The sequence below is a fragment of the Pipistrellus hanaki genome (genome assembly GCF_964339955.1).
Source record: "Pipistrellus hanaki genome assembly, chromosome: 3".
NCBI classification, from domain to species: Eukaryota; Metazoa; Chordata; class Mammalia; order Chiroptera; family Vespertilionidae; genus Pipistrellus; species Pipistrellus hanaki.
In genome coordinates, this window is record NC_140505.1 from 160,789,059 (window position 1) to 160,816,272 (window position 27,214).

The 27,214-nt window shown below is 37.4% G+C and overlaps 1 protein-coding gene across 6 annotated transcripts in view; it reads left to right on the forward strand.

The window, feature by feature from the left end:
- Positions 1–3,861, forward strand: part of KCNJ8 (potassium inwardly rectifying channel subfamily J member 8) — a 7,742-nt gene extending 3,881 nt beyond the window's left edge. For all 6 annotated transcript variants that reach the window (XM_084880399.1, XM_084880401.1, XM_084880400.1 and 3 more), the window contains one exon: positions 2,240–3,861. In XM_084880399.1, the coding sequence (XP_084736525.1) occupies positions 2,240–3,140 (901 nt within the window). In that variant the 3' untranslated portion in view covers positions 3,141–3,861. The remainder of the gene's footprint in view (positions 1–2,239) is intronic.
- The last annotated feature ends 23,353 nt before the right edge of the window (positions 3,862–27,214 follow it).

Genomic DNA, 27,214 nt, shown 5'->3' on the forward strand with positions numbered 1-27,214 from the left:
AAGGTTAAGATCTTACAAGTGTTATGCTATGGATACTTTAATCTCAACACACAGTTTAATCATAACAAACCATATATAATAACAAATTTTTACCCAAAATATAGAAACAGAAAAATTTCTATTCTTTCCCAAAGAGGGTTTAAAAGATGACTAATAACATTTATAATTCTTTGCATCTCCTGTCTCTTATAAGCCCATTTTCTTACCATATCATCATAATTGGAAACAACTTATTGTGATGCATACTCGCTGGTATGTCCAAATAACATTTTACCATTCCCGTTTTAGAATAGCTCACTTTCCCTTTTATGCGGGACAGCTCTCTGACATGAGTCAGGAAATTAATCAGCATATTTCCTCTATTATTCAGCCTAACATCCTCTGCTGTAGAACAAACAAGCACCCAAATACTTTCATCTCTTGAGGTTGTTTAGCTGCATGACAGGTGTCTGTGAAAGGTTGGGTCTTGCACTATGTAATGTTTAGAATTAAATTATTTTGTAAAATAAGCAGTAAACATTATTAGCCCCTGAATAGCCTCGCAAGCCATAATAGCCAAACATTTAAAGATAGTCATCATTAGGCTGCTCTTTTGAAGTGTGTATATATTATTAGAAATCAATATTGTGCCCATGTCCCTCCTCTGGGGTCCATTCTTATCTGTTGCCATCTTTTTATTTATTTATTTTTATTATTATTAACATATATATATTTTTTTATTGATTTCAGAGAGGAAAGGAGAGGGAGAGAGAGATAAAAACATCAGTGATGAAAATCACTGACTGGCCGCCTTCTGCACGCCCTCCACACTTGGGTATCGAGCCAGCAACCAGGGCATGTGCTCTGACTGGGAGTCAAACCACAACCACTAAACCATGCCAGGCTGCTGCCATCTTTTTAGATCATATAATATGTTTTGTGTGCAATTAGTGGGAAAGGCAACTACTGTGTTTTTCCATGAATCTTTTTAGTAACAAAAAGGATGAAAAGGGAAATTTGCATGTTCCACCTAAAAGCTAATAGAAAGAATCCTCATGATGACCCACCAAAGTGCAGTGTCGATACACAGCATTCAAATGCTTAAACATTTTGCTGACTCTTTGTGTGTGGAAGCAGCAGATAGATAATACTTTGACGGGAGGCTTATCTTCTATAAAATTAGAAAAGTTTGAAATTGGAGTTGAGGGAAACACAGGGCTAACATTATTTCTAATAGGAAGCTACAGCAGTAATGGATATGCAGTTAAGTGAATAAATTAATGATAAGAATAATGACATGCAGTGCTTCTAACCAGGGGGATAAATCAGCATCACCTGAGAGTTTTTTTTTAAGAGTCTTACCCAGGTCCACCCTAAAGCTACCAAATCATTGTTTAATTCATAGAGATCCAGAAGAAATACCCACTTTGCAAAAGCTTCCCTAGAAAATCCTGACACTTGTTGATCCCTTCCCTTTGCCCTTTCAAAGCACAAGGCCAGAATTGAGAGGATTCGAGCTGTTATTAATTTTGTGATCTTGATACAGTCATTTGCTCATCTCTGTTTTGAATTCTCCCTTTAATAGCTTTAGCGTTCTCTAGATCATGTACAGAACAAAATAAGATCAGAAAGAACACATTTTTCTTTCCCAATGGCAAAACATTCTTTTGAATTGAAAACAGTAGTTTTTAAAATACTAGTGTTTCGCACCACTTTCTAGAACCGTGCTTCCTGTATATGAGGAACACACAGTAAGTGTTAGCTAGTGACTATGAGTCAAAGGCAGTGAGTGATAAGTACACTCACTACTCAGTACCTTCCTTAATACTCAAGTCACTTAAGCACAGCCATGCAATAAATAATAAACATCTACCTGGTAAAAATTTTCACAAAGTAAACTATGCCTTTGTGAAAGTACATTATTTCACAAACTAAAATATTCCTACAAACATGTATTTTTACTATATTAAAGCTTTCTACATGACCTAGAAAACACTGTAGTATGGTATCCTAGAAGTCTGGAAGTAGATGTATGCAGAAAAGAGAGAGAACACAAGTGCTTGTGTTTAGAATCAAGCATTTGACAAGTGAAGTTGGCTCATCTTTCCAAAGGCATGTATCAGCCTTTGGCGGAAGAAAATGACAAATTCAGTTTGGACCTTTGTCCTAGAAAAATAATGACATATATAGCTTGGTATGTTATTTCACTATTCCAAATTTGGTCTGATGGGGCATTATTTCCTGATATTATTTCTTACAGGTCCTTTGCCTCTGCTTTTCTCTTCTCCATTGAGGTTCAAGTGACCATTGGGTTTGGAGGGAGAATGATGACAGAGGAATGCCCTCTGGCCATCACAGTTCTGATTCTGCAGAACATCGTGGGCTTGATCATCAATGCCGTCATGCTGGGCTGCATTTTCATGAAAACGGCTCAGGCTCACAGGAGGGCAGAAACGCTGATATTCAGTCGCCATGCTGTGATTGCGGTCCGCAATGGCAAGCTGTGCTTCATGTTCCGAGTGGGCGACCTGAGGAAGAGCATGATCATCAGCGCCTCGGTGCGCATCCAGGTGGTCAAGAAGACCACCACCCCGGAGGGGGAGGTGGTGCCCATCCACCAGCTCGACATTCCTGTGGATAACCCTATTGAGAGCAATAACATTTTCCTAGTGGCCCCTCTGATCATCTGCCATGTGATTGACAAGCGCAGCCCCTTGTATGAAATCTCAGCCACGGACTTGGCCACTCAAGACCTGGAGGTCATAGTGATCCTGGAAGGAGTGGTGGAGACCACCGGCATCACCACGCAAGCCAGAACCTCCTACATCGCTGAGGAGATCCAGTGGGGCCATCGCTTCGTGTCTATTGTAACGGAGGAGGAGGGAGTGTATTCTGTGGATTACTCCAAGTTTGGCAACACTGTGAAAGTAGCTGCTCCCCGGTGCAGCGCCCGAGAGCTGGACGAGAAGCCTTCCATCCTCATCCAGACCCTCCAGAAGAGTGAACTGTCCCATCAGAATTCCCTGAGGAAGCGCAACTCCATGAGAAGAAATAATTCCATGAGGAGAAACAACTCTATCCGGAGGAACAACTCGTCCCTCATCGTGCCAAAGGTGCAGTTTATGACTCCAGAAGGAAATCAAAGCACACCAGAATCATGACAGCAAGATGGCCCCAAGGAAGGCGTTGTATCAAGTGTGGACTCTGTAGGCAGGGCACTACCAGACTGTACATCTTAATGCACTAAATGATATTCATATTCAAACAACAGCACTTTCTTTTAGCAACAAAGCAGTAACGCACAAGGGGGAGGATTCGTGGCTCACACTTGTTTCACACATGCAATATGTGCAGTGGTACGCTTAAGTTATGTGTAGAGAATAGGATGCTCTCATTTCCTCTCTGTCTGAAACACGATCACATTAATAGGAATGGACCTTAAATAGAGAAGGTGGCCAAGGAAGGATTCTGTTTGAACGCTTAGTGGATGAACCCACTGTTGTTCACTCTGGAAATACAAATAGCATAGGAGGGGGAGGGGAAGCTAAAATTGTATTAACATCTTTTGTATATCAACCACTATGTTGCCTTTTCCTTTCCCATGACACTGCACCTGGTAAAAAGCACGAGGCAAAAACTGCTGAGCTCTATCTGTTCACCCACCTGCCCTTCACAATGACCTCTGGAGATTTTCTGATTTCTCATGGCAGCCTGTTGGCGGAACTGGGAACAAGCTTAGGAGAAAAGCTAAGAACATTTCCGTCTAATTTTAAGACTGGATTCCCAACAATGATACTCATTTCCTTCACCTTCTCACTTCTGCATAAGAGTCCCCACAGGGAAATGTTGTATTGAATATTTTATTAAAATATTTTCTTTGTATTCACTGTGGTTTTGTGATTCTTCTTTTACAAAATTATCCCTGGTTTAATCTCAAGGAAAAACAATACATTTTTAGAGGCAAGGGAAAGAGATAGCATATAGCGATAACACCTCTAAGATTGATCTCTATCTATCTATCTATCTATCTCTATCTCCTAGAGGTTGTTGTCTTAAGAAAACTATGCTTTCTGTTTTATTTTTATTTCATTTCATCCCAAGTTTTAAAATGTTCTCTAGGCTTTCTATCTGAACCTGATGTGTCATAGAAATTCTCGTAACTTTTTGACTCTCCCATCTCCCCATCTTAAAACTACACATTACTTCCCAAAAAGATCTGAATTCAAGCCTGGCATATATAAATTTAGCTTTACCTCAATTGCTAATGTGATATTTCCTGTCAAAGTTCTAATAAATCATCTTTAGCTCCTGCATCTTCCAGGGAGGGACAGGGGCCCAGAGAAAGGTACTAGGCCAATAAACTATGGGTTTATTCTTAATTCGTGTATTCCACATGAGCAAACATCAGAAAACCAAGCTCTTGAGTAGCTTTTTATGCATATTTTTTATTTTGTATTTTACTTCATTTATGGACATTGAAACAGGAGAGACATGACACTGAATCAAACATATATTCAAATCCTGTCTTAAAAGACTTGTGTTATAACCCAAGGAATGGAAATTATCCGTTTACTGAATTCTTCATTTCTGAATATTTCTAACCACTCTGGTTGCCTCCTGCACGCCTTCTACACTGACTTATACATCAAACAGGTATCAGAAACCCCATTTGAATATCTAACACTCATCTAGAACGTATGGAGTCTAAACTAAATGCTTCCTTTTCAGTAACAAAACCTTCCTCCAGTCACTCAGGCCAAGATCTGGCAGTCATTCATGACACCTTTCGTATCTCACATGCCATCTATTAGCAAAACCTGTTAGGTCTACCTTCAAAATATACCCAGTGCATGATCTGTTCTCTCTACCTCCGCCACTTCCCAGCTGGGTGCTCACCACCCAGAACAGATGAATGCAACTGTATCAATTCTTAAAATATTGAAGCACTTCTGTATGGTTGCTAAAGAAAAGTCTATTTTAATAAAACTTCCCCCAACAGTGACTACAGGGGGGTGGGCGTCAGACCCCTGAGTTCTGGCACAGATGCAGGTCTTCCACTCCCACCCCTGGGCAGCTGAGCAGCCCTGTAAGGCAGCTGCCACACTGGCAATAAGAGTGTGTGCAAGTGCCTGCCTGCTGCTCAGTGGCAGCCCACCTGTGAGGGTGACCCAGACTGCAGGGCAGGCAATGTTGGGACATAGTGGGGCTGAGATGAAGGATTTCTGAGCCCAGGTGGCACGGAATGCCTGGGCATCCAAGGGCAAATCTAGCTATAGAACCCGGATAGTTTTCCAGCCACCTTCCAGATGCAACCAAATGCGGGGTGCCAAGGGCCTGAGGACCATCCATGTGGGACAGTCAGTGGGAGAGTTTGATGGGCCTCTTGTGTCAAGGATGTCTCAGTCAGGGACATCATTTAGCTAGTGATAGCCACATCAAACAAAAGATCGCATCGACAGTTGCTCAAAGTCTACAAATGTTTTAGAGTAATGCTATGATTTGTAACATTTTTTGCTAAAATATATGTAACTGGCTAAGCATATTTAGGAACTATGTAGTTTAGTTTTAGAAAATAAGACTCTAATAGGTGTGTATATCATTTTGACACGTTGAATTATATTAGATATTTAGCTTCTCTGCTTCCAGCTTAATCTTCATCCAGCAGCCACAATATTTCTTATTAAATTGATTGTGATAACATTGGTTAATAAAGTCACGTTTTTCAAGTGTATAATTCTAGAGTACATCATAAATCACATTGCTCTGTTTAACACCCTCTAATGGCTTTCCACTTTTCTAAAAATGAGAACCAAAATCCTTCCCAAGGCCCAGAAATCACTCTCTTTCCGTGTAAGCATTCCCACTCGATACCACACTGATCATGCTCTTCTTTGGAACAGAGCCCGACATGCTTTTATATCTTGGGTTTGCTTCTACCTGGAGCACTTTCCCCAGAAAGGCTCACGGGTCTCTCCTGTCATTATCTAGGTCTCTGCTCAAGTGCCGTCTCTTGAGAAGTATAACATAGTGGTTAGGAAATAGACTCTGCAGTAGACTCGCTCGGTTTAAATTATCACCTTAACACTTAGCATCTGTGAGGGCTTGACAAAATTTCTTTTCTTCCTTTGGTCATAATGAATTCAGAGCCAAGACAAACTTCAGGAGAAAGTTTATTTAGAAAATCACAGAAGACTGTAGAAGAAATGGGCTCGGGAAATAGGCAAAAGAAGGCCACTTAGAGCTTCGGAGAAAGAGCCTGGAAGGAAAGGGTGGGGAAAGCAAGGGCATGCTCCATAAAAGAACTGCCAACTAATTTCTTTGTGCCTCATTTCCCACATACATAAAACCAGAATGATGTGGTACCTACTTCACAAGTTGTTGCAAAGATTGAGTTAATATGTATAAAGGGCTTAAAAGTGTTGCATTCATCTGCCCAGCACAGAAGCTTGAAATGAAGGACTGCCTTGAAATTAATTGTATTCTTAGTAAATGACTAATTCAATGCATTATATTTGTTTTCTAGAACCAAAAAAGCTATACAACATGAATGTGGTCTCTTAAAAATTCTACAACAGAGACCTTTATATCTGCCTACTTCCTGATGCCTTATATCTGCTTTTCCTGGTTCCTTGACACCTGCCGTTGGTTTATTGTCAAATGGTGAAATGTGTAAAATACTACAACGTGTAAAGGGAAACATTTTAAACTCAGAAGTTAATGTTGGTTTCACAAGTCTAGTATTTATTTATTCATCATTTGTTCAATAAATATATATTGAACATTTACCATGGCTGACATTTACCATCTGGCAAAAGTAACTTGATGTGTTCCTTTTCTAAAAGAAGAAGCAAAAATTTATAGGCAACATAGGTGCCGATTCTGCTCCCAAGTATTCTGAAATAGAACGTGTCTGCAGGGGAAAACCGTGCCAGCATTGCAGAAGACACACTTTCATCTCAAAGTCAAAGTGAAGACCTCTCCCTAGTTACTGAGGTAGAATGGATATGCTATAAGACCCAGAGCTGTTGCCCAGAGAGCTGGGTCAGAGAATAGAACCCTGCTCATCCATAGAACTTTCATTTTCCCCCTGATGTACCTTCTCCCAATATCACAGATTCCTTCTATAATTCTTCATCAATTGCCCCATGGCTCAAAACTTTCTCTGAGTAAAAATCCTATTGCCCCTGCCTCCAGGCATTTCTAAATACACCTACCTGGCCAAATGTTCTGACACACCAGTGTCTCAGAACCACAGTGACAGAAATGGCCTCAGTTCCCAAAGAAAGTCTAGCTCCCAGAGAAGTTGTTAGCCACTGTGTGCACATGGGGCAGCATTTCTCCACCTCCATTGGTTGGAATCATTTTGTTGTTGTTGTTTAAACATTTGGTATTTATGGAGCAAGGAATTTCCTCTTTGATAGTAAATCAATTATAGATAAAGAAGAAATGGTATCTATATCTCTTGGGGCTCCCACCCCCAACTTGTAATTTTTAGCATATTGAAGGTAGAGGCAGAACTGAAATGAGTGTCTCCAAGGACCAGTGCATTAAAATAATCATAACAAATCTACAGGCTGTTTAAGAGGAAACTCAAGGGCCATGCTCTTCCCATGATCTTTATACACAATTCTCATCAATGGTGATGGGAATTTCCTCACAGATCTCAGGAGGAAGTGACTCTAATTACACTCTTTTGGTAATTGATGCACAGATTCAAGTTTAAGTTCATGAAAATCTTAATCAGCCTTTAACTTCAGATCAAAACATCACATTAAAGGTCAATTGTATTTTGGATTATTTATGACTTCATTAGTTCTATTTTGCAATTTTGTCACCGTTCTCATGAAGATTTTCTTGTCTGTCCTTCACCAACTCTAATATCCTCTGGGGTAATTGGGGTAATTAAATTAAGCTATTACTCTGCACAGTGTTTACTTTAATCACTTGAATAAACAAAAATATTAAGGCTGGATTTTCACATACTTTTGGATTACTCCAGCTTGTATTGAATAAATATTGAGAAAGTACACGATAAAATAATTACATGTAAAATCAAGTTTAAATATGCTTTTCAGTGAAACTGTACATATTAACAGATTGTTCAGAAGGCTTCAATTATTCACCATTGACCACTAGGAAAAGTGTCCATTTTTTAAGTCCGATATCCATTCTCTTTGTGGTTTGACTTCAACACAACTCTCCAGTCTTTGTGATTGTTTGAAATAAAATTATTCTGTCCCTGATTTTCTTTTTCAACCCACCATTAAAGTCAATTGCATTTCATGGTGCAACTTTTCCTTTTATTATCCTTTTATCAAAGAATATTTCAAACAAATATAGAAGTAGAGAGAATAACATAATGAATTCCATATATTCATCATTTCAATAATAACCAACTCATGATCAGCCTTTTTTTCCTCTTTTACTTCCTTCCCTCTTTTCTTCTCTGATTGTTCTGAAGAAATCTCAGGTTTCATATACTTTCATCTGCAAATATTTTACTGCATATCTAAAATATGGAATCTTTAAAAAAATATCACCTTTAAAACAACAACCCCTTAATGTCATCAGTTTGCTCTAAAAATTATTAGTATCACAGCCATGAGAATGCAACTCCTTAGTGATAATTAAAAATACTGATTTGGTAAAATCAGTATTTGGTAAAACTATGAAGTAGCAACCAGATTAGAATATAATCATGGTATAGAAAATCCAGACCACTGAGATAAGGCATTAAAACTAGTAATGAATCAAGATAAAGTCAAGAATATAAAAATAAAATGAGATAAAATGAAACAACTACATAAAACAGAGTGGAAAATGTCATAAATAAAATGAAATATATTGACATAATAGAGGTGCCCCTAAAAATAGACACTAATGGGATTCTAACAAATACATGAATATAGTTTTGATATTTTGTCAATTTTTGGTAAGGTAGTCAAATCCTATTTTCACTTCTATTTCTTAAATTTAAGTCAAGTTTACATTATGACTCCTATAGATCTATTGGATGCCCACATGCATGGAACCACATATTTTAACCTAAAACAAAAAGGAAAAGAAATATTTATTTTTTTATTGTTCCTTAAAATGATGTTATTTATGTTATATGCATTTTCTAACTATTAATTGTTTCCACTGAACATTATAAATATATTCCTATATCAATAATTAGCGCCAGAGTCAAAGACATCCTTAAACCTAAAACCAACAGAACTATTATGAAATTATCTATGAAATGCTGGCATTGTTTCTTGTGTATTTCTTGCCTTTTTTAATTCAATGTATCAACTATGTATATACTAAATACATATAGTGATTGGATTTAAAGATGGAAAAAACAAAAACTCATTGTTAAAGAAAACTGCAGTCTAATGAAGAAATTATGGAAAGTTTAAAATAAAAAGGCAAAACCTGGCAAAGGCCAAAGAGGTGTGCAAATAAAAGACTGAAAATTTGAGAGTGTGGATAACATTCAAATATCATGGCCAAAAAATGAGAAGACTTCAAGATGGGTTTTGAATAATGAACAAAAGAATATCTTTGACCTTTTAAAGCCAAGGACATTATCATAATTTCACTTTATGAAAACTATTTTATTAATAATATATTGAATGGATCAGAGAAAATTATGAAAATCAGATTGGAGGTCATTGCAGTAGCCTAAATAAGAGGAAATGACAGCTTACATTGGGATTAGAATAAGAAGAGTGCAAACAAACAGATGTACCAGACTTTGTGGGAAAGAAAAATCTATGAAATTTGGAAACTTATTTATTGAGGAGAAGGCAAGAGATAATGAGGGATCAAAGAAGAATAAATATGATTTATGTTGTTAGATTTTTCATCATTCAAAAGATTCAGGATGAGGAGCAGACTGTGTGTGTGTGTGTGTGTGTGTGTGTGTGTGTGTGTGTGTGCGCGCGCGAGCGCGTATGTATGTGGTATGTGTCTGGGAGGCATCTACAACCGACAACTCATTTGAGACCATAGAAATGTATAGTCATGCCAGGGAAGAGAAGAAAGAATGTTAAATAGATCCAGGAAAAAAATTGCTAAACTTTAAGAAGACAAAAAGAGGGAAATGTCCGTAAAGAAGATGAAGAAATATGAGAGAAACAAGAGAAAAAACTGGGAAATATATCATAGAAGCACTCAAGTAGAAAAACTCCCCAAAGGATGGGAATAATCAATAATGTTGAAGTGACAGGGAAAGTTAGGGAAATAAATCCCTTTGATTCACTATAGTCATTTTCAAATTATACTTTAAAATGATTAATATCCTAGTTTGACTCAGGTATAGATGACTTGGAGCTGTTCTAAGCAGGTCTCATCAGAGGCTTCATACAGATACTGACAAACTGCTGTCCAACACTTGGACATTTCCATGTTAAATCAATTGGTTGCATAGTAATTTGCAAAGATAGTTCTTGGTACCTTTCCAGTGTTGAAGCATTTGCTCACAATTCAGAGCCTAAAACCCCTTCTCAAGGCTTTATAGAGTTTCCAGAACCTCAGACTCCTTCTAGGCTGTAGTCATGGGTTACCCATTTAATGAAGAGTGTAAACTTGGTGGAGGTGTATGCATGAAACAGATTACTTTTTTCTCCAAACACTGTTCTTTGTGTTTGTCAAATTTCCCTTTATGGATGGGTAGAATATGTCCTACTGAATTTTGGGGGAACTTTTAATAATTTTATCTACTTAAAAATTGCAATAACATATCAGATGGAAAACTATTTTACTATCACTGGAAAGTCTTATGTCCTAGGGTTTGTTTATTTGGGGGGGTTTTATTTTTCACACTTCTTTATTTTCTGCTTTGGTGGCTGAAAGAAAATGTAAATCCCTAAGCTGAGAACACAAAGATAACTTTTAGAGAACTGAAAAAAAGCTCTCTTTACTCTGTGTTCTTGACCTTTATATGCTTATCGAGTAATTTTACATCTGTGGGTGAAATAGGAGAATGTTTGAAGCACTGACTTTTTAAAGGACTAATGAGAAATACGGCTTCTGAAAGTATAATGCACTGTTTTGGTTCTTAAAATCTGTAAATAAGATTTTTTTAAAGATTTCTGCCCCCCCTCTTATTTTATTTTCCCCCATCACTTTTTACCACCACCACCCCACCCCATGCACTCTTCCCCCACAAACACGTAGATGGATGCAGCTTGCTATTTTCATCCTCTCCCCCCTCCCTCTCCATGGAGAAATGGCCTGTCATTGGGACACCTCCTTCCTTTTCCTTTTTAACATCACTGATATTAGGGAAACAAGAGGGAAAATATCTTATGTAACTAGTGCCCAGTATGTTTCCATATGTTACCTGTGCCCAGTATGTTTCCATGTTCTCAATAACAAGGTTTCTACCAAGGCGATGCATCTGTATTTTTTTGGGGGTGATGTTAGCTTCACCATTATGTTATTGAGCCACCCCCTCTGAGGAACTTCACACTCTTCATTTATCCTTTGCAAGTCCATGTCTCCTCTACCTCTATGTTGGTTATTTTTTGCTATGTAACAAATTACCACAAACGTTATGCCTTAAAGCAATACTAACTTTATTATCTCACATTTTCTGAGGTTTAGAAGTTCAGGCATGGCTTAGCTAGGTCCTTTGCTTCAAGATCTCTCTTGAGGCTCCAAAGAGTCTCATCTGAACCTTGACAGAGAAAGGATTTACTTCTGAGCTCATGTGGCTGTAGGCAGAATCCAGATCCTTGTGACATATTGGACTGATGGTCTCAGCTGATTGTTGACCAGTGACCACCCTTAGCTCCTCACTTGGAAGCACACTTCATCAAAGCATTCAAGCCAAGAAGGCAATGAAGACAGTCATCTAGGAAGATGTAAAGTATAATCTTAGTAACAAAATCCTGGAAGTGATGTTCCATCATCTTTGTTATAGTCTATTGGTTAGAAGAGAGCCACAAGGTGTAAAATCTAGAAAGCTGAGATCATCGAGGCCCATTTTAGAGCCAACCTATCATAGCCTCCTTTGGGTAAGCCTGGATCACCTCCTTCCTCCTATACGATCCTCTATCCAGGCTCGTTTACTTGGATCCCCAGAAAGAACTGAGGTCCTCTTCAGTGTCCTCTGTTTGGGGTGAGGGGTTGCCCCCATTTTCCCAGAGACATTACTCCACAGGATCTTCACTCTGTTATCGCAATCATTTTCAGTAAGCCTCGTGCCTTCAGACTTCTCCAAATCAAAAGCAAACACTAGGCTTCATATTTATGTAAGCCTTTCAAGTTCCAAGATACACAAGTAAATCTTTGTAAAAAAAAAAAAAAGAAAGAAAGAAAGAAAGAAAAAGTCACCCACCCCCTCCATGCTGAGAGGACCTGTAAGATTTACAATTTAGTCAACATCCATTCTGGAGAATGAGATGGCAGTCCTTTATTTTGCAGTACCCCTAAACTTTATGAATGATTCTTTTGGAGCCCTATCTCATAGAAAATAGCAGGAAAAGTCACAGAATTCCCCACAAAACTGATGATACCAGTGACCAGTATGCCTCTTCCCATAGTCTTCCTATGCAAGCACAAAAAAGTTCAGGAAAGTTTGAGGCTGTGGCCAATGGTGGGAGGTAGATTCTATTATCTCTTGTACGTGGTAGGAAAAGGGTGAGTGAAGAGCTATTAGGTTCCCTCACTCAAGAGGACATGAGTAGCACTCTCTGACCCTCAGGTTGATCCCCAGTTGCCAGTTCTGGGAAAAGTGAAAGTTCCACTAATCATTCTCTTACACATCCAAAACTAAGAAGAGTTTTAGGCGCGCATTTTCTAAAGCCTTCCCACACCATCACCCTGTAATCTAGAACCTTGTAGCTGATCCAAGTACTATTCCACTTCATCTTCATTCTACCATATTTTATCTTTAATACATATTTTGTAAAAAAAAAAATGGTCTTGGGCTTTACATTCTCAATCATGCCCTCTCTATCTTATATCTAGTCATTCCCCTAAAGCATCTACTTCCAAAGCTCAATTATTTGATGATTCTGGAATCTGAGCCTGAATCACACCTTCATTTTTATATCCTTATATTGAAATGCCTGCCAGCAGGGTCAGCATAGGAGAGCTGAGGCTCCTTAGAAAAGCTGAGTTACTTTTCATCTTTCAGAGAGTGAAGAATTATATAGATTCTCAGACTGTTACAATCAAAAGGCAACCCTGAGGTTTTGTAAGGCAACTCTCTTCATTTGGTAGATGAGCATCCTAAAGGTCAAGTTGTTTAGGAGAGAACCAAATCAATAAGCCTGGTTCCCAGTGTGCTGCCTTTCCCAATGTACAAAATAGTTGCTTTGGGGAAAAGGCAAAAGTATTAAAATCTCACCTTACTTACCACAATTACATATATTACACTATTTAAATCAGGCATATATATGACTTGATTGTAACTGAATTGCTATATATTTTTTAACTTGTTTGAAAGGTTGTGCTGATTTTGCATGTTATAAATGAATTGTGATCCTTTCTTTTATGAGCATTGAAATCAGAGCTCTTATACAATGCTTACGGAAAGTACTGGCTTCTCTGTTACGATGTTTAGTGACCCTTGTTGGGGGTGAGAGGACAGTTGAGTCTTCCAGAATCTGGGAAAAGAGGCTTTTCTATTGTATCTGCCAAAAGAGACTCCATTTTAGTTAAGACGTTTGCATTAATACAACATTTGGATGGGGTTCAAAGTCAGTTGCAGTAAATCTCGATAACTACTGCTCATTTCAAGCCGGAGCCAGGCAGTTTGTTTATTTTAAACGCTTGTTCCATGGGTTACTCCCCTGGGAAAGTGACCTTGTTTTCATCCGAGGCCCAAGGGAAGCTTCTTACACTGTGGAATCTTATTCTAGAACGTGTCTGGAAACACAAAAGTTACAGCCTATACTCAGCTAGCATCATATCATTCACTTCATTAGCAATTTAAAAAAAATAAAAAGACTGAGACATTTTAACCTTTTCTCTCCCACCACCAGTTCCAAATCACAGCTGAGAACTACTCAATGCGCCTACCTTATTGCATTTTCTTTTACTTTCAGTAATCCAGATGTGATGCAGGGGTCTTCAAACTACGGCCCGCAGGCCACATGCAGCCAGCAGAGGAGTCTGATCCGGCCCTCCAGGTTTTTTGGGCAGTGAGCGCAGCCGAGGTGTTACAGTAGGAATTAGTAGTTCATATAGTCCAGCCCTCCAGCTCTCTGAGGGACCGTGATCTGGCCCCCACTTTAAAAAGTTTGAGGACCCCTGTAAGAGGGAACAACCCCCCTCCCACCACCACCACCACCACCACCACCACTCCAAGTGAAAAGGAAACTCAGGCGATTCTATGGACGCTGAGTGGGTGTGAAGTAATGGGAGAGGTTAGCCTAGTGCCAACAACAGGGGAACCTGGGATGGGCAGGAAGCCAGTTTGGACTGATCTTATGTCAACGTGGAGCCTACGATCATGCTAGAACTCCATTCTTCTTCACCTCCCTCCTCAACATACTAACAGCTAAGCAGGCCTTTGAAGTTTATGCCTTTGGTTAGGGACCAGGCCTCTCTTGCACACACTTGCATATACCCCTGGTGTGATAGCCCTCTGTGCTGTCTCAGTCATTAACACAATTATTTGCATTAGTTGACTTTTCACAACAGTTAGTCACTTTTATTTAGAGAAACAATGAAAATAAGTGTGCAAAATTAAATTTCACTATTAAATACACATAGAAGTAACAAGCATACTTTACGTTGAATCCCACATACCAAGTTAATTGATTACATGACAGTAAAATCACTTGCAAAATAAAGCACTTTATTTCAGGTTGGATTCGTTAATATTTTTACTTTTTTTTTTTTTAAACCTCTAGCTGAGGAAAGAAAACTGCAGAAAGGGAGTTTTATAGCTAGAAGGGAAACACCAGAGAGACAATTCTGGAACATCTGTCTTCACCTCCTGAAAAGGCTTAGCAGGAGGGTTATAAAACACGGATGTAAGCTGTGATCTCACCATTCCCAGAAATTCTTGTGTCTGGAGCATAGGGAAAAGGAAGGAAAAGACTAGATAAGAAAAGGAAAAGGGAAAAGGGTGAATAAGAAGATAATGAAGACAAAATAAACTGTCACTATCTTACCTGGGGCACACCCACCAAGCCATGGAATGAACACATTGTAAATGGTCACTCCATTGCTAAAGCCAACCTTTCCAACGCGAGTCCTTGATAATTAATTTTTGTCCTCCATCTGGAGTCATGCAAAAATCATTTTGATCAGGGTGCTGATCAAAGATACATTACAATTGCAACAATTTGTCTGGAAACATGATGAGAACAGATTCCATAGTGAAAATCTCAAGATGAGCCCAGCCGGTGCAGCTCAGTGGTTGAGCGTCAACCTATGAAGGTCATGGTTCAATTCCCAGTCAGGGCACATGCTTGGATTACAGGCTCAATCCCCAGTATGGGGCATGTAGGAGGTAGCAGATGATTCTCTCTCATCATTGATGTTCCTCTCTCTCTGTCAGAGACACCAGGCCAGCCTTTCTGCTTCAGCTGGTGTCAATTGTAAGGCAGAAGTAAAAAAGAGCAAATAGAGAATAAAGCAACCCCACAGTGTTCTATGCCCAGATTCACAGACTAACCTCCCTAATTAGTCTTCAGACATCCCAGATACAACTCTAAACAAACAAACACCCCCAATCTAAATAGGAAAAAGATAATCTAGTGCTCTATTCTCTTGGAAATTGACTTGTCTTGAAAAATAAATTCTGGCTGGAATAATAACCAGAGGGACAAAAACAAGTAAAAGTCCCATTCTCTCATGATCAAATATAAAAATGAAGTGGTTTACCCAGACAAAGAGTGCAGCACCCTGGCTGCATTGAAATGGGCTGGAAGAGAGGTGATGTTTTCTCGGTAGAACAGATTTTCGAAAGTGTTATCCTATTTCATGTTCTACGTTCACAGCATTCAGTGTTTATTAATGTTAGGCATTAATAAAAACAGTATGTTATAAAAATAGCTTCTTTACTAAGCTACCCAAATTCTTTCAGGGTCTGGGCAAGTCACTTAATGCCCTATGATTTGCCAACTGGTAGCTGAGATACCAAATAAGTTTGGAAAGGACCCAACCAGTCATCTATCACTTAAGGCATGTTTATATCTACTTAAAAAGTAATAGTAGAAGACAACAGCTGCCTTTCATAAACTTTGAAAAGTAAAAGTTCAGTAAGAAAAGTTTGCATTAGAAACATAATTTGCAGTTGTAACTTTAATATAAGAGAGGTTTTCCTAAATAGGTAGAACATGCAGCTTGACATAGAAACTATTGGCTAGCAAGTTCACTTGTAGTTTACAATATGTAAAGACAGCAGATAAATGTAGTAGGAAAGTACTATGCTAAGACACTACTATTAATACAGGCATAGATTCTCGAGAGAAATACAAAGAGCAGGCAGCAATGAGACTCTCGTGATACCATATTCAAATTTGTGAAAAATTAGCAAAAAAAAAAAAAAAAAAGAAGAAGAAAATTGGGATTTACAAAACAAATGAATTTGGGGTGGTCATTCACTTTACAAAACATAATCTCATATAATGATATAAGCAATATGGCAGACTATGAAGCTCCAGGACCTCCTTTCTTCATAAACATGCACAGAGTAAACAAACACAGAGTAAAATCATTTTATGAGAACTCTAGATACCCATTGAGAAGCTATAGCAATGTAAAATTAAGTAGGGACTTCACTAAACATGGATAGAAATTTTTGTGTGAGTTTTGCACATTAGTCCATGCCCCTCCTTCTTTTCGGCATAATGCTGATGCATCACACTTTGCAGGAAGTCAACTGTAATGTGGCTTCCTCCTCAGGATAGAAACAAAAGAGTGGGCCATGCATCTAAGGTTCTGGCTTGTCTGGGGACTGCCTCAGGGACATTTCTGTCTCTTCTGACTGGACTAGTGGCATATTTGAAAGCCACTAAAAACAGGCTAGCACATAGGCACATTAGAGCTGCAATTCCATATGCAAATGACTAGGTGAGCAAGAGACCAGAAATGTTTAAAAGGCCCTGATATCTCTATCCAGGCTGATTGGTAAAGGTCTTCTCCTGTAGAAAGACAATATACAAAAACTAAGAGAGGCTTTTTTTTTTTTTAAATGTCCAAATCTCAGCGAAGGATAAGAGTTAGAAGAAGAAGAAGAAGAAGAAGAAGAAGAAGAAGAAGGAGGAGGAGGAGGAGGAGGAGGAGGAGGAGGAGGAGGAGGAGGAGGAGGAGGAGGACAGGGAGGGGGAGGAGGAGGACAGGGAGGGGGAGAAGGAGGAGGGGGAGAACATGGTTCAATCAATAAGACAAAATAAAACCAAACAAATTGACTCTAAAGAAATTCAGATCTATGAGCTGCCTGACAGTGAATGTAAATTAATTGCTAAACCAATGTTCAATGAGCTAAGAAGAATGTAGGCAACCAAAAAAATCAATAAAATGATGTATGGACAAAATGAAGATATCAAGAAAGATATAGACAAAAAAGAAATATTCTGGAGCTGAAAATTACAATTGAAGTGAAAAAAATCACTAGAGAGATTCAACATCAAACTTACCAGGCAGAAGGAAGAATCAATGTGTTATAAGACAATTCATCTGAAATCATTGAGCCAAGAGCAAAATGGGAGGAAAAAAGAAGAAAATTAAAGAGAGCATATAGAACTTATATGACACCGTCAAGTGGGACAACATATGAATTATAGGAATCCCAGAAAAATAAAAAAGAGAGAAAGGGCAGAAATCTTATTTAAAGAAATAATAGTAAAAAACTTGGAAAATTCAAGGAAAGAAATGGACATACAAATCTAAAAGTCTTTTAAAAATTTTCCAATGAGGATAAACCCATAGAGAACCACATTGAGACACAAACTGTTGAAAGTCAAAAACAAGAGAGAATCTTGAAAACAGCAATACACAACCAATTTCTCATATCCAAGGAAGTGTCCAGAAGATTACCAATAGATTTCTTAACAGAAATCTTACCAGACCAGAAGAAGTAGAATGATATATTCAAAGTGCTGAAAAACAACAACAAAAGCCTGTCATCCAGGAATACTGTATGCAGAAAAACTGTACTTCAAAAAAATGTTTAAAGTAATTAAGATCTTCCCAGAAAAATAAAAGCTGCAGGATTTTCTTACCACCAGAACTGCTTTACCAGAAATGCTAAAGGGAATCCTTCAAGTTGAAACAAAAGATGGTAGACAGCAACATGAAGCCATATGAAATTATAAAGTTCTCTGTAAAAGTAAATACATGGACAAACAGGAACCTGTATTTTGTTAATTTGGGTACATAAAATTTAAGTGACAAACATAAAAAAATAACTATAAATATATAAATTATATTAATGGGTATACAATATATTAAAATGTAATTTGTCACATCAATAGTAAAGTCAAGTCATTGAACTACAAAAAAGTAAAAAAATTTTAAATAAATATATTTTTATTTATTTCAGAGAGGAAGGGAGATGGAGATAGAGACAGATACATCTTGATGAGAGAGAATTATTGATTGGCTGCCTCCTGCACACCCTTCACTGGGGGGTTGAGACTGCAACCTGGGCATGTGTCCTTACCAGGAATCGAACCTGACCTCCTGGTTCATAAGTCGATGCTCAACCAGTTGAACTAGGAGTGAAATTATGGTACACAATTGAAGTTAATTTGTTATTAATTTAAAATAAAATGCTAAAACTTTAAGATATTTTATGTAACTTCAGTGATAACTACAAAAAAAAAAACTACCTATATAATAAACACAAAAAGGAAATGAGAAGAAAGCCAAGGCTTATAACTACAATAAATACCAAAAGTAAAGGAAGACAGTTAAAAAGGAAAAGAGGGACAAGACAACTATCAGACAACCAAAGGACCTGTATGAATTTATATAAGCCTAATCAATGGACACAGACACCAGGGGGGTAAGGGCATGAGTGTGGGGGAGGGGCAATGGAGGGATAAGGACACATATGTAATACCTTCATCAATAAAGGAAAACAAAAAACAAAAAACAACTACAAGAGAAGACATGCAAAAAAAAATAGTAATGGTAAGTCCTTACCAATAATTATTTTAAATATAAAATAAATATATTCTAATATGTAATAATGTAAAATATTTAAATATAAATCAGAAGACAAATTGGCTGAATGTATTAAAAATGGGATTCAGGATGCTGTCTATGAGACTCACTTTAAAACTAAGAGCAGACACAAGCTGAAAGTAAAAAGGTGGGAAAATATATAGCAGCCCTAATTGGTTTGGCTCAGTGGATAGAGTATTATGGCCTGCAGACTGAAGGATCCTGGGTTCTATTCCAGTCAAGGGCATGTGTCCTTGTTGCAGGCTCAATCCCCAGTAGGGGGAATGCAAGAGGCAGCCAATCAATGATTCTATTTCATCTTTAATCTTTCTATCCCTCTCTCCCTCTTCCTCTCTGAAATCAATATACATGGCAAGCAAAAGAGGGCAGAGGTGGCAAAACTAATATCAGACAAAATAGATTTTTATGAGAGACAAAGAAGGACATTACATAGCAATAAAGGGATTCAATTCACTATGAAGCTATAATAACTGTAAATATTTATGCACCAAATATCAGAGATTCTAAATATGTATATGAAGCAAACTATGACAGAATTAAAGGAGAATTATACAACAAACAATAACTGTAAATGGCTTAAAGGTCTCACTTTCAATAACAGACAAAAAATAAATCAGGAAATAGTCATATATAAACATATATTATATATATGACTCCTAGCCAACAGCAACAGAATCTACATTCTTCTCAAGTGCACATGGGATATCCCTTAGGACAGACATGTCAGTCCAAAACAAGTCTCAACAAATTTCAGTTTAAAATCATACAAAGTGTCTTTTTTAAAAATAATCGAATAAAATAATAAACCCAATAGTAGAAGGAAAATTGAAATTGCTACATATTTGTGAAAATCAAACATCACACTCTTGTAAAAACAATAGGTTAAAAAAAGAAGCCACAAGGAAATGAAAAAAGATCTTGAGATAAGTGAAAATGAAAACACAATATATCAAAACCGGTGCAAAAAGGACCTTCATAGCTATAAAAGTTTACATTTAGAACAAGATCTAAAATCAACAACCTAACTTTACACCTCAAGAAACTAGAGAATAGCATACTAAATTCCAAACTAGCAAAAGGAAGGGAATAATAAAATTACAGCAGAGATAAATGAAATAGAGAATAGAAAAATAATTTTTAAAATCTATAAGTTTTTAAAATAACTACAAAATAGATGTGCATAGATTATATGTGCAGAGGTTATATTCAAATATGCAATTTTATGTAACAGATTTGAGCATTAGCAAATTTTGGTATCCACCGGAGTTCCTGTCGTAAAGTCCTGAGGATACTGAGGAATGAGTCAACTCATTTGACTCAAGGAAATGAGATTAAAAATTTCAGCAGTAACTAGGAAATGGATAGATACAATAATGGTTTAGATTTCAATGAATAACACAACCAAGGGGTATAGCAGCAGGTAAGAAAAAGAGAGGAGAAAATCAGAGAACAGAGAAGAAAAACATCCATAACTCCATAATGAAGTACCGAAAAGACAAATAAAAGAAAAACCTAAAACAGAAGCTATTAGACACAGAGGATAGAGTAAGAGTTTAACAAGTAACAATACTAGTAGTGAGACCTCCAGAGAAAGATGAAAGATAAAATGATCAAAAGCAATATTTGAAAAGATAATGAATGAGAGCATCTCAAAACTAATAAAACCAGAAATTCTAGAATCCCTTGCACTTCAATCAGAGAATTAAGAAACTTTTTAAGGACAAGTTTGTAAAATGTGAACATATTTTTTGAAATACCTAGAGCATTAAAATAATATTACCTCATAGGACTGTTGTAAGATCATGTAGTAACATATGAACACTATATAAAGATGAATTATGATCTCAATTATTATTTTAATAATAATTCTAAATTATTTTATTTACTCAGAGCTGAAAATCCTGTAAAAGCCTTAACTTTATACAACACTCAGTTTTGAAAATGTTAGGTAAAAAAAAACCACACCTGTATAATTAAGCTAGAACTCATAACACTTGTTACAATATATGAGCTAAAATTTATTAATTATTATCCCTCTTAGCTTTAGAGTTTTTGAGTGTAATATTTATCAATCTTAGGAAGTTGCTGGAATAATTCGGAATTACTGGAGCCAAGTGGGGTTTTTCTGGCATTGAGGAAGGAATGTGGAAGAAAACCAGCAAACCAAATCTATGAGTGAAATTCAATAGTCCTTAAGTGACTGTGTTATGGGATCGATATTTGTTCTTATGCTTGTGGGGATAAAGATCATGAGCATTCCAAGACTTTTGTGATTTCCAAATAAGTCTTTTTAAAAAAAAAAAAAAACCCATATTCTATTTTTAAAAACCACTATTAGATAATTACTAAATCTTTATATTTCCAGGAAGTTGGAAAAGCAGAAAACTTGAAACTAGCCCCTAAGCATTTTAATGACCCAATAAGAGTTATTTTCACCTACAGATATTGATCAAACTCCAGAGAATGAGAACTATTCAGCCAAGTTTCCTGTCCTCCCATGACCTATCTTGGCTGTTTATCTTTTTTGCCCTCTGCTGAAGTTCAAATCAAGACTTTCATGTTAAAATAGAAGGATCATTTACTAAGTGAATTAAAGGAACTGGCTTCTGGAGCCCAATGAGCGACGGAGGACCAAAAACATTGTTGTTTTTTCTGCGGTGTTTACTTCCAAAATAAAAAATGTATGCATTTGGATCAAAAATTTTTCCACCGATGGAAAATAGTCTAGCTATAGTTCCTCCTTCACAGCAGCTTCCATTCAGTACAGTAGGGGAGCCTTTTCTTCCCACATCAGGTTTCATGAACAATATTTTTAGTTGGGGCCAAGCTAGAATACCACAACCTAGAAAGTATACAACTATAACTATATTAAGTAAAACAATAATTTTTAATTGGAATCAAATTAATTTTTATTTAATTAATTTATTATGTACATATTCAGTAATCAACTACAACGAAGCAAGGACTAGAGGTAAAAAGATCAAAGATACACAGCTAACTTGAAGGAGATTATATTCCCAGGAGTGGACATCCATATAATCAACAAGTATAGAATTGTGCAATAACTGCTAAGATGTATATTATGGAACCATAAATACAGCTCTGTATTCTTGGGGAAATCAGGATAGGCTTCAGAGACGTATAACAAAGTTGGGGAAGAGGAAAGAATCAAAATAAAAGGGGCAGGCATTCTAATCTGTATGAATAGCTTGTACAAGTGAGTTACAATATGAAATCTCTCAATGGTCCTAGAAATGACAACATTCAAAGTTGTCAAAGTATAAAAAACAACAAGGGCGAAGCAGGAAATGAGATTAAGGCAGGGTCGAGATAATGAAGGAGTTGAGAATTCATCCAATAAAGGCCAGTAGTTTTGAAGAGAAACATACAGATCTTGAAGCATTACTGCAGTGTCCAAGTGGTGATCAGGTGGATGGGACTCCAAATCAGCCTTCTCCAAGTAAACAGATGTGATTTTATCCATTTTTCATATTGGGGATTCAGGCAACATTTTACCGAAAATCAATGCTACCAGCAATGGGAGCTACCAAGTAATGTTATCCAAGTTTTCTCAAGAGCTGAATTAATCAGAATATATTTCACAAAATCACTTTCAAATATATTTTTATTTTGAAGCCACATCATTCACTTTAAAAAATATATTAAGAAAAAATGAAAGTAAACCAAACAAGAACCCAGAAGATGACTGTGGGTACCAGCTGAATTCTAATAAACAGTACAGCTGGTCCCTGATTGCCATCATTCCATGGTGATGTTGATGAGATGCCTTAGGAATTTAACTCTCATGTATATAAATCAGCCTGTGTTAAAATTAGTTTCGTTGCACATCATTTATGCCTAAAGTTGCAGAACTCATCGGTGATCAGGAGGTGAGGACCTGTACTCTAGTTTGCTGAGTTGGATCATCTGTAAGTGGTTGGCACCATACTTTATGTGTCTGGCATGCATGATCCTGTTCCACTGAAAGTTGCCATGCCTTGTTTGACAGTTACAGATATAAATGATAATTGTATTTTAATTAATTATATCTTTATATATTATAGTCCTGCTTAACTACTCTTCAACATATAGGAAGAATAAAGAAGTTATTCCTAAGGAAAAGCTCCCTGCCTTTGGAAATATAAATCAATAATTCTGAAATACAAAGATTGCATAAAACTGATTGGCATGGCTTTTAATGAAACTGAATTTTTTTTTAAATAACAGAAGATAGTTATTTGGGGGTAACCTCGGTATTAATCATTAAACAGAATTAACAGGGAGAGACAGCAATTGCTTATCCCCATATTTCTATACCTCCATGTGTTAAAAGCTGGTTGGTATAAAAAGTACTCTCAGAGGGGAGGGGGTTTGGGAAACTGGGTAAAAAGGCTGAAAGGATTAAGTACAAATTGGAACTAAAAAAATAATCATGGGGCAGTAAAGTACAGCATAAGGAATATAGTCAATAATATTGGGATAACTACATATAATAGCAGGTTCATACTGGAAATATCAGGGGAAACATTTTGCAAAATATATGATCATCTAACCACTTTACTGTATACCTGAAACTAATACAAAATAATATTGAATATAAACTGCATGTAAAAAATAAAATAAAATAAGAAAATTACTATTGGGAGAAACCAAGATGGCAGCATAAGTAAATAAACACTTAAACTGATGCCTCACACAACAATTTCAAAACTACAACTAAAAGACAAAATGGACATCATCCAGAACCATAGGAAAGCTGGCTGAGTGGAAATTCTACAACTAGAAGGAAAGAGAAAAGCACATGAAAAATCAGAAGAGCTGCAAAAGGCTGAGGTATGGAGACACATGCACAGAGAGTGCCTGGCTGTCTTTCTCTAGTGGGACAGATACAAAAGCTCCCGACTGCACTGAACCCCAATTCCGACTGCAGTGAACCCCAGTTCCAGGCGAGAACCTGAAGAACCAGGCTCATACAGGGGGAATCTGGACTGTCAGGTGGAAACTCAGGGGAGCAGCAAAAGGCAGAGGTTTGGAGGCATGAGTGTGCGCATGCAGAGAGGACTGACTGCTGAGTGTGCTGCTGGCTTTCTCTAGCGCACATGTGTCAAACACAAGGCCCGCGGGCCAAATCCAGCCCGCCAGGCCTTGCAATGTGGCCCGCACCGCGCTGTCATCACTGCACTCCGCTGTCAGTTTATGACATTGTCAGTTTATGACTGTTCAGTAAACCATTCGGCCCGCTATTTAGGCTGGATTTTAGATTTTGGCCCCTTTTCTGATTGAGTTCGATACCCCTACTCTAGCGGAAGGGAAACAGAAACTTCCAACTGTGCTGAATACCACTTCTAGGCAAGAATCTGGGAATCCAGATTCATTGGGGAGAAACTGGACTGTCTGTCAGCGGGCAAAACTTGAGGGCAGCTTTCTCTCAGAGGTGCTTGCAGCAATTACTGAGGGACACTGAGACCCAGGGGCCTCATGGGACAGGGCTGATGAGAAACCAAGACTGTTGGCTGAGCCCTGAGACTCTGCCCCATCCAGGCTTTTGCAATTTTGCAAGTCTTGTCTCATAAGGGTGTCTCCAGCACACAAGTTCTCCCAGTGTAGACATAGGTGATACAACCAATTGGCCTGGAGGTCAATTCCTCCTAGTGATACCAACAACAATCAAGACTTTACAACAAGGCTGTACACATAGTCTACAAAGGGGTGCACCAAGAGTGTCCACCTCAGGTAACAGGGGAGTCTGAGCCACTGGGTCATGTAGGATACCTAGCATGCAAAGCTACTCTACCACCTCAACAAAAATCCAGAGACAAAGAAACAGATCTCAAATTCAAGAAATGGAGAAAAACAAATGACTGGATATAGAATTCAAAACCATGATTATAAGGTTTTTTCAAGAATTTCCTAGAAAAGGCAAATAAATTTAGCCAGACCCTCGAGGATATAAAAAAGGACCAACTAGAAATTAAACATATATTGATTGAAATTTTTAAAAATATTATACAGAGACCTAACAGCAAACTAGAGGACCAAGAATTAAGTCAAAGATTTGAAATAAAAAGAAGCAAAAAACACTCAACTGGAAAAGCAAAAAGAAAAAGGAATCCAAAAAGTTGAAGATAGTGTAAGGAGCCTCTGGGACAACTTCAAGTGTACCAACATCAGAATTATGGGGATCATAGGAGAAGAGACAGGGCAAGATACTGAAAACCTATTTTAAGAAATAATGATAGAAAACTTGCCCCACCTAGTGAAAGAAATACACTTACAAATCCAGGAAGCAAACAGAACCCCAAACAAAAGGAATCCAAAGAGGACTACACCAAGACACATCATAATTAAAATGCCAAGAGCAAAAGACAGAGAGAGAATATTAAAAGGAGCAAGAGAAAAACAGTTAATTACCTACAAGGGAGCACCCATACAATTGTCAGCTGATTTCTCAACAGAAACTATGCAGGCCAGAAGGGAGTGCCAAGAAATATTCAAAGTGATGAATACCAAGAATCTACAACCAAGATTACTCTACCCAGCAAAGCTATCTTTCAGAATTTAAAGGGCTTCACAGAGAAAAAAAAAAAAGCTTAAAAGAGTTCATCACCACCAAACTATTATTATATGAAATGCTGAAAGGTATTCTTTAAGAAGGGGAAGAAGAAGAAAAAGGTAAAGATAAAAATTATGAACAACAAATACATATCTATCAACAAGTGAATCTAAAAATCAAGTGAATTAAAAATCTGATGAACAGAATAAACTGGTGAATATAATAGAATCAGGGGCATAGAAAGGGAGTGGACTTACAATTCTCAGGGGAAAAGGAGTATGGGGGGGGGGGTGCGGGAAGAGACTGGACAAAAATCGTACACCTATGGATGCGAACAGTGGGGGGGGGGAGGCAAGGGCAGAGGGTGGTGTTGGAACCGGTGGAGGGGAGCTACGGGGGGGAAAAAGAGGAACAATTTTAATTGAACAATAAATATTTATTAAATTAAAGAAAAAGAAAATTACTATTGAAACCCTCTCCAGTGGTTGGCAAACCACGGCTCACGAGCCACAGGAGGTTCTTTGGCCCCTTGAGTGTGACTTTTCCACAAAATACTACAGCCTGGATGAGTCTATTTTGAAGAAGTGGCATTAGAAGAAGTTTAAGTTTAAAAAATTGGGCTCTCAAAAGAAATTTCAATCATTGTACTGTTGGTATTTGGCTTTATTGACTAATGTGTTTGCTGACCACTACTCTAAACTATAATTAGCGATTTTTTTCTAAAATGTCTCTTGTTATTCAATATGGTGCCCAGAATGGTTCAGACTTGGTTATTTTAAGAAGGTATAATGTTTTTAAAAATCTCAAAATTAAACCTCAAAATTCATTCTGCTATTATGGATGAAAATATGAAACAAGAATAACTGCTCCACATGGAAGACTGTCTAGACAAGAATGTTAGGAGTTATGACTAAAATAATTTATTGTTTGCTGAGAGCCAACAGTACGCTTAGGATTAGGCAACACACCCAGAAAATAGGATCCCAGCCATTGGACTCACAATTTAAGCCAGACACACAAACAACCAAATCATAAATCATAACAGCTAAAAAAAAAAAAATGGTGTGAATTTCACAGGCATAACTTTTGGTGTTGATTTACTTTCTTAGCAATAAAAAATTAAGAAATACCAGAAATCATCATCGTAAAGATTGTCAATACATGTTAGTAATCCAGTCCAGAATTAGTCACTGATTGAATTTTAAAGCAGACTTGTAATATTTCGTAATCATGGGAATGCATATTTTTATCAGTGGTATTTATAAAACATTTTATTGCATGATGTAATGAAAAGCAAATCACGCCTGGTGTCTCATTCTTCTTGCCTTCATGATCACTGGTGTTGTTTTATGAATAGGAATAGTAAGACAGTAAGATGATCTTTTCCTCATTTTTTTCCTCTCAGGGTAAATTTTTGTATGTGATCATATAGAGATAAATGTCACCCTGGCTCAAGAAACCTGAAAACCAAGAACCACGGATATTTTTTGTGTTGTCACCTTTCCAAAGAATGCCAAAAGTCTTAGTAAGTCATCAACTTTG